The sequence below is a fragment of the Artemia sp. Qi Xiang Cuo genome, chromosome 5 (genome assembly GCF_049724085.1).
Source record: "Artemia sp. Qi Xiang Cuo chromosome 5, ASM4972408v1, whole genome shotgun sequence".
NCBI lineage: Eukaryota > Metazoa > Arthropoda > Branchiopoda > Anostraca > Artemiidae > Artemia > Artemia sp. Qi Xiang Cuo.
Genome location: NC_142798.1, coordinates 64587293 through 64609555, shown reverse-complemented (window position 1 = coordinate 64609555; position 22263 = coordinate 64587293). Strand labels below are relative to the sequence as shown.

The 22263-nt window shown below is 35.6% G+C and overlaps 1 protein-coding gene across 4 annotated transcripts in view; it reads left to right on the top strand.

Moving 5' to 3' along the window:
- LOC148952388 (adenylate cyclase 1-like) overlaps positions 1-22263 on the top strand; it is a 227888-nt gene that overhangs the window by 191268 nt on the left and 14357 nt on the right. For all 4 annotated transcript variants that reach the window (XM_089089843.1, XM_089089844.1, XM_089089841.1 and 1 more), the window contains exons 19-20: positions 11457-13131; positions 21104-21206. In XM_089089843.1, coding sequence (XP_088945969.1) covers positions 11457-13131; positions 21104-21206 — 1778 coding nt within the window. The remainder of the gene's footprint in view (positions 1-11456; positions 13132-21103; positions 21207-22263) is intronic.

Sequence of the window (22263 nt, the reverse complement as noted above, 5' to 3'; positions counted from 1 at the left end):
TAACATCCCTGCCTCAAAATATCTCATTTTTTACATTTGTCTCGAGGCCTAGTTTTGCCTCCTGTTTCTTAAGACTATCTTGGATAGGATTATGCTCCTCTTTAGTGTTTCCAATTCATTCGAGACCTCTCGCCAACTTCTTCTAAGGCTCCACGCAAAATAAAATAATCCAAATAAATGGGGCAAGTATGCAGCCCTGTTTTACGCCAAACTGTCCTGGGAGCCACCCACTAAGCTTGTGATCTACCTTTGCTGACGCTTCATATATATATATATATTTTTTTTTTTTTTTTTTTTTTTTTTTTTTTTTTTTGTATTGTTATTTATGAACTAAATATTGGGGTTTTTAGTTTTAAAATTATTTGAGTCAACTATTCAGGCTATTTCCTGCCGTAAATTATTATTTATTTTTTTTATAGCAACAACAGTATGAAAGTATAGCTATTGCACCTTTTCATAAAATAATATATTTGCGTAATTTACAAAGAAGATATGAATTTACAAGGATTTGTTAAAACGCCTCATACGAGAAAATAATTGCATTTCAGTTTTAGGACCTTTTCTTCTTCTTCTTCTTTTGTTTCCTTTTTTTGCGAAGACGGTCTTATTGCTTCTTCTCCTCCATTTTTTTGTACGTTTTGAATTATTTGACATTTATAAGAAAAGAGATATTGAAAGGGAAAATGAAACAAGTATATTTCATTAGTTTTTTTTTATAGGCTTAATTTCCCACTTTTGTCTCTTATTTCTGGTTTAAATCCGTTTTCCAGTTTATTTTTAAAAAGAAAGACAAATTCAGTTTCTGGACCTTTTCTTTCTCTTTGCGTAGACTGTCTTAAAGCTTCTTGCCTTCTTTTTTTTCTCTCTCTCTCTACTGATTGAATTATATTTAACATTTGAAAAAAGAGTTATTGATAAAGAAGGGGGGAGCTTTATTTGTAGTTTTTTTTAGTCTCAATTGCTCGTTTTTATTTATACGTGTGTTTGATTCTTATTTACTTCTATTTTCGTTCTTAGTTTTGTTTGTTTCTGAAGATTATTTTATTCCATTGGAAAAATTCTTTTTAATTGCTTTTTTTAATTTTCTCGCTTTTTGCTTGTATTAGTATGTATTTCCTATAATTTTGCTGTTTAACCTTATGTTCATGCTGCTTTTGATTCCCTTACCTTGTTTGACGGTCAGAGGTCAGAGGTATTAACTGCATGATTTAGCAGGACTGAAACAGTATACTCAAGTGTTACTAACCGTGCATTCCTAGAGTTAAAGAATTGGCTAGTCGACTTACCCGGGTAGCTTCCCTCGTCGTTCCAGTTATGAGGATTGATCTAGACTGGTGGTTTCCGAAATTATTTGGCTTACCTCTCCCTTCCCAGAAAAAAATTCTCAGCCCCCCATGAAATTAATTCATTTATATTTTAATAATTAATAAACAGAGAAATGTATGCATTAGTGTTCTACCTTTTTCATTAAATAATGTAAAGAAATGTGTACATTAGAAGCATTGATTTTTTTGAAAATTATGAAACTACTACTACTATTAACAACTCACTGCAGCACTAAGCCCCCTGAGGCCAACAGAGCTACGCATGCTCCTCCTTCATCCCAATCTATCCAAAGCCTGCCTTTATAAACCCTCCCAGGAAGTTCTCATTTCCCTTAAATCTTTCTTTATGACATCCTCCCGACCCAAGCGTGGACGACCAGCTTTCCCTAGATGGTTGACCGAAAAGGGCAATTTTTGGCAATCTGTCATCTTTCATCTGCAGAACGTGCCCTAGCCATTTCAAGCTTTCTCTCATTATAGCATTAGAAAGTGGGATTGAACCACACTTCTTGTGCAGTCTACTGTTTGGAATACGGCCAGTCAGCTGGGTATCCAGAACAATCCGTAGGCAATTTCTCTGGAAAACATCTAGCAAACCTTCATCCGCTCTTCGGAGCACTGAACTTACAATAGAAAAGATAACGCAGCAAAGGTTAAAACCTACGAAATCACTTTAATCAAAAAGATGAACACGGTGTGTTGCTAGCAAATTAACGATCCTCGTTTTGTAATTTCAATTTTTTTCAACAATAATATTAAGTCACTGCGATTATTTTCTGTAATAATGTATTTCTGAAATTATATTTTCGATAATATGATTATATTTTCTCACTATCAGTTGTGTAATTCACTATTTGCAGTAACTATAAGGCACATGTGGCTATCACCATCCTCCTGAATTATTCCAACACCATCCAGGGGATGATAGCCCCCACTTTGGGAAACGCTGATTTAGGTTAATCCGAAAAGTTATTCGATTCAGGCTCAAGTTGACCTTATTTACCCTTCCTTGTAAATGGGGTAAGTTAGAATAACAAAGCGTTGCCATCTTTTAGGTAAACCATACTTTTAAGTTAGAGACACAGATAGTCTTATTCCTTTTTTTAATGTGAAATAAATAAAAAAAATTTTGCCTCCAATTAAGGTGTCTAAAATACTTATTTTTAATTGTAAAACTTCTTGTTTGGTTAATACTGTATATAAATATAATACAGTATGAGCGTTCTCTATCTCAACTATTATACAAAGCCGGACCGGGATGCAAGTGCTCCGCAGAACATATAAACAAGTATAAACTTAAGCGACATTCGATTTTTTCACGGGTAGATAAGTGAGATTTCTCTTTAAAGCAAAACATGGCTTCACCTTTGTAACACTAAATTTTAAAGAATCTAATTTTAAATTAATTTATTCCAATACGTACATGAAAATCGGTAATTAGTAGTGCAGTGTTATTATTAAGTGTTTTTAGGAATTACAAGTAGGTTTCGAAGTCCCGAGTTGGTTTCAAAGGTATTTTGAAAAAGTTTCTGCCAAAATACGCGTTCCAGGGTAATATACACTGGATCGCTGATAACAGATTAAATGGGAGGAGCTGCTTGTATGCGCTGAGGATGTATTAGCCAAAAATCACTAAGCCGTGATCTTACTGCTATATTATTTATACACAGTGATGCAGAAAGTCCAGAAAGTTTTTTTCTTGGTTTTTCTGCTACTTTTTCACTATCGGTAAATATGCAATCATGTTGACCAATCATGAACCTTTGACCTTTTATGCGCTTCTGTTTTGATTTCGCTATACTTAATCTAGAGTTTTCTTGCTAAAGCATCTCGTGGGCTATCTGCGTTTTCAGCCAAGCTTATTTTGAAAACTAATTATCGGACTGAGCTGGATATGCAATCCTTTGAACATGGGAATGTAGGGTAATATAGTCTAGTAGCTTACTCGTATTAACCTGCATGCTCTTGCAAATCATTGACAGGAAAAATGAATCCACTATAAGAAACAAGTCGGATAATCAGCTTATAAATTGTCACGCTATTCCTATTGGTCATAAGAAATAAGATTTAAGGATGGTATGCATGAAGAGGAGTCCTTTTTTGACCCCCTTCGCCTCCCACAGCAAAATAATTTCAAGTTTTGAAAAATCATTCAATAGCATTTATATTTTTTCTTAACTTGAGATTTTTGCTTTTTTTTTAATCCCTAACCTCCAAAATAAATTTATGCGAACATGTCCGATTTATGGCTCCTGTTTGACTGATAGGAAGAGGGATATGTGGGTGTATTAATGTAGTTTAAATAGAAAACACAAGGTTTGTTTTACACAAGGTAAAACAAAAAATAAATCAAAATTAATTTCGGAAAATTATAATAAAAAACAGAGGAATGAGACAGCGCTACACAAGTCTTTTTCTCCAAATGAACGCTGTATTAAGAAAGGCTCACATTGTTTTAGCTCCACGAGAACCTGTTATGCAACTCGGCCGCAGAAATTCGATGATACCAAGTTACAGAAAAATGTTTTTTCTTAAAAGACGAGAAAATTGAATTCAGATGATCAACTTATATTCTTTTTTTTAATAGTTTTCTTGTTTTCCAGATATTGTTAGTAGAGTGCTAAGTACCATTTTGCTTGCGTATATAGGACCAAACAGGTTTTTCTGGTAGGTATTCTATTCTACAGGGTCATTACATCTTTGCCAAGAGATTTACGTAATTAATTAAACCTGTATTATAAAACCAGCGCGTCTTGTTTCGAGTTTTAACGGACAAGTTTTTGAAAAGCAGACAGTTTTTTTTTTGTTTAGCATTTGCAAAAAAGGGGTAATTAGTGATTGGAAAATTTTTTAATGCTTTTACAATCGGGGATGTTTGATTAACCTTTGCAAAAAAAAGCGGTAATGGGATTTTCGAATTGGAAGAGATGCCATGATTATGTACTGAATAATACACAAGTGATGTTTTGGAGCGTATTGTCAATTTAACGAGAAATGACTGAAAAGTGTTTTGAGGGAGATGGGTTGCATGAGAGTTCAGTTAAAGGGGGTACAGTTACACGGGGGTTTCGGGTAGACAGGGGTTCAGTTACACGGGGGGACAGTTGCACGGGCGGTGAGTTAAATGGGGATTGAGTTCCACGAGAGTAGTGCTTTGTCGTGGTTTAGCTTGTCACAGTTACATTCTCTTGATCTTTCAAAGTTCACTTTGATTTTAGTTACATGGGGGGGTCAGTGGCACGGGGGTTGAGTTAAATGGGACTTGAGTTCCACGAGAGTAGTGCTTTGTCGTGGTATCTTTTAAAAGAGCTTTAAGGGGTTTGAGAGACTCAGTTGCCTGATTCAGTGTCATTTTTCTTTACTTTATGGTCATTTGTTGTGTCTTTTAAAAGAGCTTTACAGGGTTTGAGAGACTCAGTTGACTGATTCCATTTGGTTTTCATTTAATTTGTGGTCATTAAAAACGAACGTTTAGTGTACAATCAATATATTTTGTATCTTATAAAAGAGCTTTAATCGGTTTTAGAGACTCAGTTGCCTGATTCCGTGTGGTTTTTCTATTAATGGTGGTCATTAAAAAAGAAATTTTTGTTTTAAATAATTAGTTTTTGTATCTTTTAAAAGAGCTTTAACGGGTTTGAGACACTCTGTTGCCTGATTCCGTGTGGTTTTTCTTTAGTTGGTGGTCATTTGTTGTATCTTTTAAAAGAGCTTTACAGGGTTTGAGAGACTCAGCTGCCTAATTCCGTGTGATTTTCCTTTACTTGGTGGTGATTAAAAACGAAATTTTTGTGTTAAATAAGTAGTTTTTGTATCTTTTAAAAGAGCTTTAAGGGGTTTGAGAGACTCAGTTGCCTGATTCCGTGTGGTTTTTCTTTACTTGATGGTCATTAAAAACGAAATTTTTGTGTTAAATAAGTAGTTTTTGTATCTTTTAAAAGAGCTTAAAGGGGTTGGAGAGACTCAGTTGCCTAATTCCGTGTGGTTTTTCTTAACTTGGTGGACATTAAAAACGAAAATTGTTTGTTAAATAAGTAGTTTTTGTATATTTTAAAATAGCTTTTCGGGGTTTGAGAGACTCAGTTGCCTAATTCCGTGTGATTTTTCTTTACTTGGTAGTCATTAAAAACGAAATTTTTGTGTTAAATAAGTAGTTTTTGTATCTTTTAAAAGAGCTTTACGGGGTTTGAGAGACTCAGTTGCCTGATTCCGTGTGGTTTTTCTTTACTTGGCAGTCATTAAAAAATAAATTTTGGTTTTAAATCATTAGTTTTTGTATATTTTAATAGTTATTTAATTGGGTTGATAGTATCAGATGACGGATTCCGTGAGATTTTTGTTTACTTGGTGGTCATTAAAAACAAAATTTTTGTGTTAAAAATCAGTAGTTTTTGTATCTTTTAAAAGAGCTTAAAGGGGTTTGAGAGACTCAGTTGCCTGATTCCATGTATTTTTTCTTTTCTTGGTGGTCATTAGTTTTATCTTTTAAAAGAGCTTTACGGGGTTTGAGAGTCTCAGTTGCCTGATTCCGTTTGATTTTCCTTTACGTGGTAGTCATTAAAATTAAAAAGTGAGTGATCAATAAGTCTTGTTGGTATCTATTAAAAGATGTTTTTGGGGTTGTAGAGACTCCGTTGCCTGTTTCCGGGTGGTGGTTCTTTTCATGGTGGTCATTAAAAACGAAATTTGTGTGTTAAATAAGTAGTTTTTGTATCTTTTAAAAGAGCTTTAAGGGGTTTGAGAGGCTCAGTTGCCTGATTCCTCGTGGTTTTTCTTTACTTGGTGGTCATTTGATTTATCTTTTAAAAGAGCTTTACAGGGTTTGAGAGACTCAGTTGCCTGATTCCGTGTGATTTTTCTTTACTTGGTGGTCATTTAAAATAAAATTTTTGTGTTAAATAAGTAGTTTTTGTATCTTTTAAAAGAGCTTTAAGGAGTTTGAGAGACTCATGTGACTGATTCATTTTATTGTTTCTGTAGCTTTTTTTCATTTTTTTTATATTTTAAAAGAGCTTTACCGGGTTTGAGACTCAGTTGCCTGATTTCATGTGGTTTTCCTTTTCTTAGTGGTGATTAAAAACGAAATTTTTTTGTTAAATAAGTAGTTTTTGTATCTTTTAAAAGAGCTTTAAGGGGTTTGAGAGACTCAGTTGCCTAATTCCGTGTGTTTTTTCTTTACTTGATGGTCATTAAAAACGAAATTTTTTTGTTAAATAAGTAGTTTTTGTATCTTTTAAAAGAGCTTAAAGGGGTTTGAGAGACTCAGTTGCCTGATTCCGTGTGGTTTATCTTAACATGTTGGTCATAAAAAAAGAAATTTTAGTAAGAAATCATTAGTTTTTTTGTATTTTATAATATCTTTAAGGGGGTTGAGAGACTCAGTTGCCTGATTCCGTGTGGTTTTTCTTTACTTGGTGGTCATTAAAAAAGAAATTTTTGTTATAAATAAGTAGTTTTTGTATCTTAAAAGAGCTTTAAGGGGTTTGAGAGACTCAGTTGCCTGATTCGTGTGGTTTTTCTTTACTTGGTGGTCATTAAAAACGAAATTTTTGTGATAAATAAGTAGTTTTTGTATCTTTTAAAAGAGCTTTAAGGGGTTTGAGAGACTCAGTTGCCTGATTCCGTGTGATTTTTCTTTACTTAGTGGTCATTAAAAACGAAATTTTTGTGTTAAATAAGTAGTTTTTGTATCTTTTAAAAGAGCTTTACGGGGTTTGAGAGACTCAGTTGCCTAATTCCGTGTTGTTTTTCTTTAATTGTTGGTCATAAAAAAAGAAATTTTTTTGATAAATAAGTAGATTTTGTATCTTTTAATAGAGATTTAATGGGTTTGAGAGACTCAGTTGCCTTATTCCTTGTGGTTTTTCTTTACTTGGTGGTTATTAAAAACGAAATTTTTTTGTTAAATAAGTAGTTTTTGTATCTTTTAAAAGAGCTTTAAGGGGTTTGAGAGACTCAGTTGCCTGATTCCGTGTGGTTTTTCTTTACTTGGTAGTCATGAAAAACAAATTTTTGTGTTAAATAAGTAGTTTTTGTATCTTTTAAAAGAGCTTTATGGGGATTGAGAGACTCAGTTGCCGGATTCCGTGTGGTTTTTTTTACTTGATGGTCATTAAAAACGAAATTTTTGTGTTAAATAAGTAGTTTTTGTATCTTTTAAAAACGAAATTTTTGTGTTAAATAAGTAGTTTTTTTGTATCTTTTAAAAGAGCTTTAAGGGGTTTGTTGGGATGTGTAGTTTGCTTTTAGGACTTTTCAGAGCTATGATTCTTAGTCTCTCATAGGCGTTTGTTGTTTGAAACTTCTAGTTTGGGATGAATAGTTAGCTGAGAAGTTAACTTTATTATTTTGTGGTTTTATGTGCCTGAAATCATGAATTAAAATAGTTAATTATCTGTTTAGGTTTTCAGACATAGTTTTTTAGATCTTCATGGGTGTTGGGTTCCTGGAGGGTTTTATGACTCCTCATCTCAATGAATTCAGATGGTTTTAGGACTCGTCCCCCTAGCCATAACTCCATTCAATCTTGATCGAGGATATAAAAGTTTGATGAAGTATTTTTCTACTTAACAACTACATTAATAACTTCCAAGATGATAGGACAGTATGACACAGAATTTATCAGTTACCGAAAGTTCAATGACTCCTCCCCACAATGAATTCAGATGGTTTTAAGACTCATCTCACTATTCATAACTCCGTTCAACCTTGAGCGAAGGTATAAAAGTTTGATGAAGTATTTCTCTAATTAATAACTACATTAATAGCCTCCAAGATGATAGGACTGTATGACACCGAATTTATCAGTTTGAAAAAATCATCTTGTGGTGTTATATTCGAATGTGCTTTTTTATTATTGTCTATGGATCTCGAAGAAATTGACTGTTATCATTGGTTAGTGAACTATAATCTGTTTGAGTATGATAAAAGCTTGTGGAGTACTACATTACGTTGTATAAACAGACTGGGATTCTATGATAGAGTGATTACACCACTTAATAACACTGGTCAGGAACTGAGAAATGTCCAGGAGGAAGTCAGTGAAATTTGCAGCTTTTTCGGAGTTGAAGCACTCTACGTAAAGGGCAATGTACCTACAGATAAAGTGTTAATTCAAAAGTGTGACCCTAGGATTCCACTTTTCAATGTAGAAGAGTTTAAGTGTCCTAAATTTGAAGGGGGTTATCACCGTCCTGAAGACGAGGTTAGGTTCTTCGCACAGTGGATACCTAAGAACATACCTGATCGTGATAAATCCATAAGACATGTTAAAAACTATTATATATCATAGGACAATCATTTGTGGATGTTTAAGAATGAACTCTAATTAATATTTGTATGTAAACATTTGTTGTTGTTTTTTTTTCTTTCTAAAAAAAAAAATATGTTAATACATTTCATAAATAAATATCTTTAAGCTTAAACCGCCCTTGTTCCCTAGAATGGTTCTATTGTAAGCAAGTAACAAACTCTTTCCTGAAGTCACCTCTTGGATACACAATGCAGAAACTTCATTTAAGAAACTATGAAAAAAATTGTAAGCAGGGACAAGCATAGAGTACAATTCATTCAAGAAATTATGAAAATATTTGTAAGTAAGTAATAAACACGTTTTGAAACTACATGCTATTTGCATGCCTTTCCTTGGCACCTTTCCAAACGAGCGTGCGCGCACGCTCGTTTGGAAAAACCACACGGAATCAGGCAACTGAGTCTCTCAAACCCCGTAAAGCTCTTTTAAAAGATACAAAAACTACTTATTTAACACAAAAATTTCGTTTTTAATGACCACCAAGTAAAGAAAAACCACACGGAATTAGGCAACTGAGACTCTCAAACCCTGTAAATAACTTTTAAAATTTACTACAAATGATCACCAAGTAAAGCAAAACAACACGGAATAAGGCAACTGAGTCTCTCAAACCCGTTAAAGCTCTTTTAAAAGATACAAAAACTACTTATTTAACACAAAAATTTCGTTTTTAATGACCACCATGAATAGAAAAACCACACGGAATCAGACAACTGAGTCTCTCAAACACCTTAAATCTCTTTTAAAAGATACAAAAACTACTTATTTAAAAAAAAAATTTAGTTATTAATTACCAACAAGTAAACGAAAAACACAAGGAATTAGTCAAATGAGTCTCTCAAACCCTGTAAATCTCTTTTAAAAGATAAAACAAATGACCACCAATTAAACAAAAACCACACGGAATCAGGCAACTGAGTCTCTCAAACCCCTTAAATATCTTTTAAAAGATACAAAAACTACTTATTTTTAACACAAAAATTTCTTTTTTATTGACCACCATGTAAAGAAAAACCACACGGAATCAGGCATTTGAGTCTCTCAAACCCCTTAAAGCTCTTTTAAAAGATACAAAAACTACTTATTTAACAAAAAAATTTCGATTTTAATGACCACCAATTAAAGACAAACCACACGGAATCAGTCAACTGAGACTCTCAAACCCCGTAAAGCTCTTTTAAAAGATACAACAAATGACCACCAAGTAAAGAAAAACCACACGGAATCGGGCAACTGAGTCTCTCAAACCTCTTAAAGCTCTTTTAAAAGATACAAAAACTACTTATTTTTAACACAAAAATTTCGTTTTTAATGACCACCATGAAAAGAAAAACCACACGGAATCAGGCAACTGAGTCTCTCAAACCCCTTAAAGCTCTTTTAAAAGATACCACGACAAAGCACTACTCTCGTGGAACTCAAGTCCCATTTAACTCAACCCCCGTGCAACTGAACCCCCCATGTAACTAACATCAAAGTGAACTTTGAAAGATCAAGAGAATGTAACTGTGACGATCTATACCACGACAAAGCACTACTCTCGTGGAACTCAATCCCAATTTAACTCAACCCCCGTGCACCTGAACCCCCTGGTTACTGAACCCCTGTATAACCGAAACCCCCGTGTAACTGTACCCCCTTTAACTGAACTCTCATACGACCCATCTCCCTCAAAATACTTTTCAGTCATTTCTCGTTAAATTGACAATACGCTCCAAAACATCACTTGTGCATTATACAGTACATAATCATGGCATCTCCTACAATTTGCAAATCCCATTACCTCTTTTTTTGCAAAGGTTAATGAAACATCTCCGTTTGTAAAAGCATTAAAAATTTTTCCAATCACTAATTACCCCTTTTTTGCAAATGCTAAACAAAAAAAAACTGTCTGCTTTTCAAAAAAACTTGTCCGTTAAAACTCGAAACAAGACGCGCTGGTTTTATAATACAGGTTTAATTAATTACGTAAATCTCTTGGCAAAGATGTAATGACCCTGTAGAATAGAATTACCTACCAGAAAAACCTGTTTGGTCCTATATACGCAAGCAAAATGGTTATTGTTAAAAGTATAAGTATAAGTATATAAACAAACTTTGGAATACTTACTGCATTTGGTAATAATAAATTCATTATATTACAAGTTTTACTGCATATGAGAAATCGCGACGATTTATTTGGGAGAAACTGCTAAAAATCTTGTGAATCAGTTAGAAATAACGCTTTTCAGATACGTTTCAGAATTTTTGAAATTTCTGAAATTAAGTACCAAGGACATCAAAATAAAAACATTTTTCTCCTTAGACCCATTTAGATCTAGTCATACCTGAAAACCATGGTTTTGTAAGATTCTTCTTATGGTTGTCTGAAAATTATAATCATAGGGCGATGTCACATTTCTGTCAGCGTTGCCTCGTTGAACAGCAAAAGTAAATAAGCAAAATGAATAATTTTTAATTTGGCAACGATTTTTGTTCATAAAGATTCAAATGCTAATAAAATGCTGCTTCCCAAAATCACTAAAACCTTCACAGGGAAGCCATTATTTTTTTAGTAGAATATGAATTTTTTCCTTTTTGACCATTTGCCGTTGCGTAAATGCTGCATTTGAAGAATCCCTTGATTAAATTCTACCAAAATCTTTATCTCTGTGGTTTATAAAAGACGACCTAGTATGTGACATACCACGATATAATCACAATATATGTTTCAAGTAATCTTGTGTAGCACAACTTTTTTGTTCGTCCGCTTAGGTTGCAGTTTAATATACTGTTTTTAGTGCTTGTGTGCTATTGTGTAACTAACAAACCTGTTTTAGGTGTGCTGCAATTCTACGGTGGAATCCCTACACCTCTTGCTCTTGTACATCAGCAAATGCGACAATACCACTTTGTACAGCCACCTCTTAGACAATTTTGCCCCCCTCCGCCACCCCCACCGCCGCCTCCAAGTGCTCCAAGATGCCATTCTGATCAAAGTGCGCACAACTCATTTCGATCTTGTGATTCTAGTGCAAATAATTCACAGAGCAGAAACGGAAGTTTAAGCGAGCAGCATTATAAAAGAAATTCGAAAACTCCTCCGAAGAAGCTGATTAAAACAAGGACACCTCCCCGGCCCAGAGACATTCGGGAAACTTCTTTTGTACAGCCTATTAAAAATAAAAGTGACTTAGATCTCCCCATAAGACCAGTTTATAACCCTATTAGAAGGCGAGAAGAACCACTGCAAATGAGGGCACCTCCTATCGACTCCTTCCACAAAGGACTAAGTCCTATTGGGAGTGAATCTGATAAAGACTCACCTTTAAGATTAAAAGTTCAACCTCCTATAGAAGAAGACGAATATATGTTACCTTGGTCAGGAAGTGGTCACTTGCCACCCAAAACTAGTAATTCAATGCCTGGTCATAGTCAAAGAGATAGTAAATTCGATATAGTGAATCCATGTCGACCCCATCAGTTTCGACACCGCTCAGATGAAAATCTTATTGGGCCTCTACGGAGGTCTGATATCCCTCGTTTGCATAGTTCAGCTGAAGATATTAGCAGTCTAAACAGATCTGAAACTGGTGATAGTTCCTCTGATGAAAGCTATACGAGGTCTGATCCAAGTCGGACTGATGTTGATAGTCCTGTTCCTTATCCAGGGAAGAAGCCAAGCTCAAAATACATTTATCCTGATACCAGAGGGAAACTCGATTGGGAAGGAATCTCGAACCGGCAAGAGCTTGGTCCCCTGAGTCTTTCAAACCTGAGATCTGATTTGGGACCTGATAGCTCTTCTGAAAGTGCATCCAAAGAGACTCCTAAAGACCAAACTGATGGCCCAAAAATTTGGTTCGGAAATAAAGAGCAAGCAATATACTTTCACGGGGGATCTGAAACTAGCTGTATTAGTCCTTTACCTGTAAACACTTTAAAATCCTATACCGGGGAAAGTTGTGCAAGTTTTGAGTTTTTTAATGATAGAAACAGTGATGATGACAAAACCCCTTTATCTTGTCCTGGTGAAAATACTCAAATCCCGACTCCAAAACCTTCGAAAATCCCAGTTGCTAGTTGGAGACTGAAAAGGGATAGTGAGAAAGTAAAAAACTCTGGGAAAAGCATCGAATCAAATGTGAAAGAACGAGATTTTATATTTCCTTTTCGACCAAGTGACGATCCTTGTTCACCTGATAATGAACTGACTTACGAAGAAATGAAAAATGTGAATGACATATTAACGAATCTTTTAAGAAAAACTGTCAAATCCCCTGTGCTGAAAAATTCCTCTGTGAAAACGACTGAAGTACAAAATAATCCAGTACCAATTGGAACAGTTTTTGGACTGAGATTTGATCCAGAAGAAAACAAGATGACTTTGCAGCTCTCGGAAGCGCCGTCGCCGATGTCCCCCCATGCAATGCCAATGGAAAACGATTCGGCGTTGGCCACTCATTCAGGAAGCCCAATGAAAGTCCAGCCACCTTCAAGTTCCCAAATCCCAAGGTGAGGAAATGTTTTATCATATTGAAAGTAATGCCATAGATTCTTTATTTCAGACTTTCTGTCAGAATTACTATTGAGCCATTCAGAGACTCAGCCATGAGTTAATGGTATTTTAATATATGGACTGTGTTTTAATAAAGCCCCGAAACTAACAATATATAAGCAACACGTTTCCCTCCGTTTATCTTTCTAGAACTGAGGTTCCTTAAGCTATGCCTCTTGAAGCGGCCCGAAGATCAGCTATAAAAACATAGTTCCAAGTTATCAATATATGTAGGGATGGGACTTTATAGCATATTAACACATATATTATAAATGGCTGCCGGTGTTCCCCCCCCCCCTCCGCGGAAAATACCCCCTTGAAAAATATCTCCCTGCGGAAAATACCCCCCCCTCCTTTGAATATAAGACTCCAAATTTTTGTAAGTTCCAGAAAATCAATGCAAGTTCCACATCTCCAGACTTTTAACATGTTTGCCTTGAATTTCCCTGTACCTTCCCTGAATGTCCATTTTGAGCTCCTCTTTTAATTTCCTTTAACTTTTTTCTTTTACTTTTTCCTTTATCTCCCCCACGCAGATTCCTAGACAAGACTATGAGAAACACACACCTTTTCCACCCTTATGCTTTAAGACACAAGTAAGATTTGTATCTATCTTAGTTAGACACGTAGAGGAATAAGATATATTTAACTGATAAAACCGAAAGTCTTTCTTTATGATCTAATCGTAAAAGATTAGATTGAAAACATCAAAAGATGTTTTCAACTTCATAAGATCCGACCGTTGTCCAAGACCAAAATACATTAGTTGGGTTTTCGGTTCACTTTTGTCCATTTAGTTTTACATTATATATTCTCCTGCCACTTATTTGCGAATTTCTTATCGCCTCTAATATCTCTTCCAACCACGAACCAAGTGTCGTTTTCTTTCCTTTTGAGCGTTAGGGTGTCTTTGCTTGAATCAGACGAACATCTTATAGAAAAACGAGTATTTTATCTTAATACCAAGTTATCAGAGGCAACGCTATAGCGTTGCCTATTGTAAAGACCACACGGCTCTAATGTTTTATTATTTATTATTGTCATTTTTTTCCCAGCGACACTTCATATGGAAGGGGTCGTCTTGTAAGCTTCAAAGGGGGCTCATTCGATTGGAAGTCGAGAGTTCTAGTGTCCTTTTTAAGAGTCAAAAGTGATCGGAGGGCAACTAGCCCCCCACGCCCGATACAAATTTTGAGGTAGCCGTTTTGTTAACAGTAGTTCAAAGATCATATAATAAAAACTCCGGGATCGACACAAGCCCCCAGGGCCCGTGGGCAGGCGTTGTAAGTTATGCCTTGGGTGTAAATATGGTTCTTATAGAAGAGGAGCTCGTAAAAACTTCAGAGAGGGCTCATTTGATTGGAAATTAAAAGTTCCAGTTCACTATTTTAGAGTCAAAATAGATCGGAGGACAATTAGCCCTTCCCGCCACCCCCCTTTTCTCCAAATGCATCAGATAAAAATTTTGAGATAGCCATTTTGTTACGAATAGTTAAAAGGTTAGATAATAAAAACCCTGACGTCGACAAAACCCCCAGGGTCCGGGGGCAGGCGTTGTAAGTTATACCTAGGGGGCATATATGGTTCTTTTGGAAGGGATTCTCGTATATACTTCAGAGACGGCAAATTTTTTGGAAAGTGATAGTTCTTGTTCACCTTTTAAGGGTCAAAAGAGATCAGGGGGCAACTAGCCCCCCCCCCCCCCCCATCCACGCCCTTTTTTCCAAATGCACCGGGTAAAACTTTTGCGATAGCTATTTTGTTAAAAATGGTTAAAGGGTCAGATAACAAAAGCTTTGGTGTCGACATATCCTCCCAGCGCCCGGTGAAGTCGTTGTAAGCTATGCCCTGGGGGTATATATGGCTCTTATAGAAGGGATGCTCGTATAAACTTCAGAGAGGGCTCATCTTTTTGGAAATTGAAAGTTCTAGTTCGCTTTTTAACAATTAAATAGATCCAAGGGAAACTAGCTCTCCCCCCAGGCCCTTTTCCCCTAAACCCGTCCTGTTGGGGTTCCGCCCCTGTTTCTTTTCTTTTCAGATAAATGACCCATTTTCTTTTCTGTAATTACATTCGCCTATAAGATAATTTTTAATCCTAAGTTGAATTCTGGTTGCTAAGCTAGACTCTTTTGCAATAAGTAAGCTTTGAAGTAAATTCTATTTTGGTCTTCGTCGTTTGAGCCATTGAAAGATAAAGTTAAGAAAAAGTAGAATAGATTTTGAATGGGAATTGAGAGGATTGACTAGGACCAAGTGAAGGTCCACCCCTATGCAAATTTGTTGTACAGAACGAATATTATTTTTGAGTTAGTCTGCATTGAGACCCCGGTTGGGGAAGTCTATTCTTTTTGTTATATGTGTGTGACCTTTGGAAGATTATAAGTAAGATATTTTCTACAGCTGTGTAGACTAATTTTTCCAGGAACCCAGACAAAGTAGGAACAGAGTTACGAGATACTGTCATTATTATGTTGACAGGGGGATTTGTTACCTCCAAGGAGATAGTGTTAACCCAGAGTGGGTACCCTTGGCCTTAATGGTTGGTCCTTTGACCGTTCGATCACGTTATCATACCCTGGGGCAGGGTATATTGTAAACTGGGTACTAACACACCTTATATTTAGAGAACCGTTGTGGTAAGCGCGGGTATTTCATTATAATATTTGGCGTCGCCAGGGGCTTTCCCCTCCAGTAAGTTGTCTTACAACATTTTTGCACCAATAAGTGGTGACACCCGTACATTACCACACGAATACATCCGATAAAAATTTGAGATAGCCATTAAAAAAAAAGTTCAAATATCAGATAACAAAAGCTCCTGTGTCGACACAAGCCCCCAGGGCCTGGGGGACAGACGGTTTAAGTTATTCCCTGGGGCCATATATGGTTCTTATGGAAGGGATGCTCGTATAAGATTCAGAGAGGGCTCATTTGTTTGGAAATTGAAAGTTATAGTTCACTTTTTAAGAGTCAAAAGTGATCGGAGGGCAGCTAGCCTCCCCCCACGCCCTTTTTCCCCCAAGTGCATCAGATAAAACTTTGAGATAACCATTTTGTCAAAAATAGTTCAAGGGTCAGATGACAAAATTTCCTGTGTCAACACAACCTCCCAGGGCCTAGGGGCAGGCGTTGAAAGTTATACCTTGGTGGTGTATATGGTTCATGTGGAGGGGATGCTCGTATAAGCTTCAGAGAGGGCTCATTTGATTCGAATGTGAAAGTTCTAGTTTACTTTTTAGAGTCAAAAGAGATCGACGGCAAGTAGCCCCTCCCTCCACGCCCTTTTTTTCCCAAATGCATCAAATGAAGATTTTAGATAGCCATCTGTTAAAAATAGCTGAAAGGTTAGATAACAAAAACTCTCGTGTCGACACAAACCCCCCAGGGCCCGGGGGCAGGCGTTGTAAGTTATGCCCTGGGGTGATATATGGTTCTTATGGAAGGGATGCTCATATATACTTCAGAGAGGGCTAATTTGTGTGAAAGTTCTTGTTCACTTTTTAAGAGTCAAAAGAGATCGGAGGGCAACTTAACCCCCCCCCCTCCACACGCTTGGTCCCCAAATGCATCAGGTAAAATTTTTGAGATAGCTATTTATTTTGTTAAAAATAGTTAAAAAGTGAGATAACAAAAACTCTGGTGTCAACCCCCCCCCCCTCAAGGGCCCGGAGGAAGTCGTTGTAAGTTCTGACCTGGGGGCATTCATGTATCTTATGGAACGGATGCTCGTATAAACTTCAGAGAGGATTCATTCGATTGGAAACTCAGAGTTGTAGTTCACTTTTTAAGAATCAAAAGAGATCCAAGGGCAACTTCCCCCCCTCCTGTCACCCCCCCCCCCCAAGCCCAAAAATTTTGGATAGAATTTTTGAGATAACCATTTTTTTTTTAAATAGTTCAAACATCTGATAATAAAAACTGCAGTGTCGACACAAACCCCCAGGGCCCAGGGGCAGGTGTTGTTAGTTATGCCCTGGAGGTATATATGGTTCTTATAGAAGGGATGCGCGTATATACTTCAGAGAGGGCTCATTTGTTTGGAAATTAAAAGTTCTAGTTCAATTTTTCAGAGTTAAAAGAGATCGAAGGGCAACTAGCCCCTCCCCCTCCATGCCTCCCCAAACCCATCCGATAAAAATTTTGAGATGGTCATTTTGTTAAAAATAGTTCAAACATCAGATATTAAAACTCCTGGGTCGACACAACCCCCCAGGGCCCGGGGACAGGCGTCTTTCAGTGTAGACATTCACTTCTGGTCTTTTTGAGTTTTAACTATAATAGGAATTAATTTCTGTTGGTCCTGTTCTGTTCCTGTTCTGTTGGTCAAAAGTTCAAAGGCCAAATAACTATATTTCCGGAGATGAACCCCTCCCCCCAACCCCGGGGAAATGGCTCTGAGTTACGGAACTTGCTTTTTGTTACTTTGAAACTTTTTTTTAGTTCAATACTTGGATTTATTGATTTACGTGACAACTTTGATTTACGGTGCAAGGGCTGTAAGTTATTCAAGTTGCTTATTGTTACTTTGACACCTTGTTTACTTTGATGCTTTCTTTACTTTTTTTATTTTTTTACTTTCATATTGTTACTTTGATACTAGTTTTGATACTTTGATGAACATTTGAAAAAGCTTGATTTTGTTATAAGGAATTTTTGAAAACTTGATAGTTTTGCAATCAAAAACGAACAAAAATTAATTTAAAAAAAACTTTCTGAAAAAGAAGTCTTTCAAAGAAAAGTAAAGGCCATTTTAAACTTAAGATCAGTAGATACAAATACCTGCTAAAATTCAAAGTCAAAACGACCAGAAATTGCTATTAAAGAATAAATGAACCCCAAAACAAACAGAAATTAAATAAACAAACATAGCAAAAGAACATACAACAAGTAATAATATAAATGAATAAATAAATCGTAAAGAGAGTAGTGCTTAAATTGAATATGCAAATCAAGATTAAAATGGAAAAAAATAATTTGCTATTGAAGTATAAATGAAACCCAAAACGAACAGAAATTAAATAAACAATCAATGTAAACAAACCTACAATAGATACTAATATAAATGAATAAATAAATCTTAAAACGAGTTAAACTTTAATTGAATATGCAAATCAAGCTTGATACGAACAAAAATAACATTGGCGCTTTACTGAAAACTATATGTGTCTTGAACAGTCTTGGAAAGTATAAGCAAAATCAAATTGAATATTTGAAACATAATGATATTAATTGTTAAAAGATCCATCAGTGAATTTTATTTCATTGTAATTTTATTTCATTTTCAATGCTGTAAGAACTGGAAAAGAAAATATCTGTAATATAATTCGGTTTCAGTAAAGCACCAATGACGCAGTAGGCTTTAGGTTTTTACAGTTAAGGAAGGGGGCAGTATCCAAACTCTTGAACACTTGTAGTCTTGAACACTCTTAGAAAAAACTAATAAGTTAAACTGTATTTTTAATGTTTATTTCAATTTTAAGTACAAAAGAAAATATTGGTAGTATAATTCGTTTCCAGCAAAGCGCCAATGACGAGGAGCTTTTAACCTTTTACAGTGAGAGAAGGAAACTCTTGTGAAACACGAGTGAGAGAAGGAACCTAAACTCTTGTTTGTAGTGATTTTTGTTCGTTTCTAGCTTGATTTATATTAGTATCTATTGTATGTTTGTCTACAATAATTGTTTATTTAATTTATGTTCGTTTTGTTCGTTTTCTGTTCGTTTCATTTATTCTTTAATAGTAATTTCTGGTCGTTTTGACTTTGAATTTTAGCAGGTATTTGTATCTGATGATCTTAAGTTTAAAATAGCCTTTACTTCTATTTGAAAAACTTCTTTTTAGAAAGTTTTTTTTTAATTATTAAGATAAATCGATTGAAAACAATAAAGTTCTATCCACTGTGAACTCCTGGGTGTAAAAATTGGACTACTAAATAAGGATAAAAAAAAACACAACACTAATGAGACTTGATAGTGTTGGTTAGATGCAGTGCATCTAGCCGTACTTCAGCGCTTAACGTTGATGACTGAAAACTGTCGAATATCTTCTCTTTTTTTATTTAAAGACTTAATATGTGGTCTATTTTGTTTGGACTACGTGCCCATTTTTCTTCCTAAATAATAGTGTTTTTGCAATTTTCTTAATGACATAATTCGTCTTTTTTTCGTTTTCTCCCGCCCTAAAATAAATTGCTGCGCATGTACCTGTCAGTCGGTTTGGCTACGATATTTTTTGCAAGCTTCTTCAGTTTCCTCTGATCAAAGTTTTTAAACCGTGCTTAGACATATATGCACATAGGGGAAGTTAAGATAGATTCTAAAAATAAATAAAATGAGAAACTTTGGATTAAAAGCAACAAATTAATAGACGTCCCCATTTTCTTTTTTCTTTTACGAAATTGAAAACCCAAGGAGTATTTCTCTTTTCATCTGCTTTCCTAATACTAGCTTCAATCTGAATTTTGTTGCTGTCAAGATTAAAGACAGGGGCGTAATTTGCTATGGAGCAGAGGGGACAACTGACCCCTCCAGACCAAATTCCCCCCCCCCCCCCCAGACCTCAGTTTGCCCCCCCACGCCAGCTGAAATTTAGTTTCTGCAAAAAATCTTGTCCAAATTAAGATAAGCCTGCATAATTCAAGTATCACCAGAAACAGGTCAGTTTTCTTCAGTATATCTATGCCTTTATCGTAATATATGACTCATTTTTCAATTTTAACTGTCATTTTTGCTTGAATTGGGAAAATTGGCTCCAAATTTGCCCCCCCCTGACGCCCGGGATTTTGAAGAAATTACGCCACTGTTTAAAGGCTGTATCATATATATTGTCGCTTCTGAAATAATTGACAAAAACGTATGCTAAGTTGTTATCAAAGAGAGGACCAGCAGGGCAATGTATTTTCATCACCCTTTGATCGTCATAGTCTAAATCGCCACCAGGGGCGTCAATTGAGGGGGGGGTAATTCACCTTAGACCCCCCCCCCCACTCGGTATTTTGAAAATGTTTTGATGTTTTCGTTGAAAAAACAACAATATTGCCCCCCCCCCCCCCAACTGAGTTTAAAAATAAATTTTGCGCCTTTCCCCTTCATATTCGAGACTTGGCACTCCTGATTGCCCATGCTGTACCTCCCTTTGTAAACAGCGTAGCAAACAATTTTGGTAATCATCTCACAGGTGTAAAAATATCAAATACGGATTTTAGGCTTGACAGTAGTGATTTGCGGACAGCTTGAATTTTTACTTTCTGAGCGAGTACTTTTAAATTTAGACTGGTGAGGATTTTTTTTTCTACCGAGATGGTTTGAACAGTATGGACATAGCAATTTTTAACATCTTGTGAGGGGGGTTCTTTTTCGCAATTTAATTTTGTTTATTTTTAATAGAAATTCTGTGCCGTGCTTATAACTATTTGCACTTCATTTGTTTTTATTCTGGATAACTCGTCGAAACGAATCTTTCAAACCCAAGCAATGCTTGGACTATGCTTAAGTTCCGCTTATTTGAGCATATTTCATGCTATTAGTAGAAAGATTAAGCTTTTTATTTTTAGTTAACACTAGTAATAATCAGGCACATATACTGAGCGCTATTTCAAGGCAAGTTTGGTGGAGGCATATTTGAAAAAAATAGATAGCAATCAATTTATACAAAAAATCGCTATACTTTATGATTTCGAGAAGATAGTTACAGGCCCAAAGGACCTTGGGATTTCGCCAAAGTTGTTCATAGGTGGCATTAGGTGTATTCAACCCATATATTGTTGTTTGAAGTCTGTAACATTCTACAGTTTTCGCTAATAGTAGTATAAGGACATTTACAAACCTGGGTTATTTGCAAAATAAGTTGATCCTTTTTTTTTTTACTATTTCTATGGATTTATTGTAATATTTGTCTTTTATCTACCTACTCTTCTCGCTGTTCTAGGGCAATAAAAGCTACGACGGTTGAAACTCCGATTAGTGAAGTATCCGATGATATTTATTTGGCACAAAATTGGAAGAAGGCCAAGAAAAAATCTGATGCAAAGGTATTTTGTGCTTTCTGTCTCAGTTGCTTTTTTTATTATTTTATTACTACAATATCTATTTTGTATCTGAATACATCAGTAGCAAAACTGGCTAGCTCTATTTTTGTTCCCATACTTGAAAAATTTCTTTACTGCGCAAATCAAACTTTTAATGATGGATATTTAAGCCGAATTATGATCTGGGCAAGTGTTTTGATGTTCCTATTTCCTATACCCCTAACTCTTAAGGCGTGATAGACCTTGACTGATTCACTTCTAATAGAATTTGAAAAATAAAGCAGTTTGTTGCAAAATGTGACTCGCGACCATTTATTCCCATATAAGCCCTATAAGGAGAAATGAAACAAAAGTAAGAAGTTGAAGCTTACTTTAACGGTCCTAATTTTAGCCGTGGAAAGTTTTATTGGCCCAACGTAGCTCATGATGAGAAGTTATTTTCCCTTAATAGTTGCCAAGAAGTTATTTGCCAAGTAGAAGTTATTTGCCAAACCAGGAGTGCACGATCTTCATCGCTCCCCTTTGTTGTCTATATTTGCTTAGTCATGTTGACAAAATTTTGTAATTAAACCGCTCATTTCATAATCAAACTCCTTTGGCTACAGTGTCACGTAATATGAGGGGATTTTAGTGACGGGATAATCATACTCTTTACGAGTAAAGTGGTTTGTACCCATACTGTGTAATGTTTAGGTTGTAGGGACGTGTTCTCGGAATGCACAAAAACCAAGTCCCAAAAATAGTTTTACTAGATGACCGAAAAGAGAAGAAAAAAAGTAGGAGTTTTCAGATTAAGTTTGCGTTAGATAATTTAAAGTAACATATAATCCCTAGTGTTTGCCAATGTGTCGATTTCAAGCGGATAAACGCTGCAGTGAGCTTGCACCATCTTAAAATGGCTGAGTCTTACTTCTTTTTTTTGTTGAATTAGGATATATTTCACTATAGGTTAAGATATTAAATATAAAGAATTGACAAAATTTTGAACCATTAAGATTCTGATCACGATGTACTCACTGTTAGTACTATATTGACCGCTTAGATAATTTTGGAGACCACA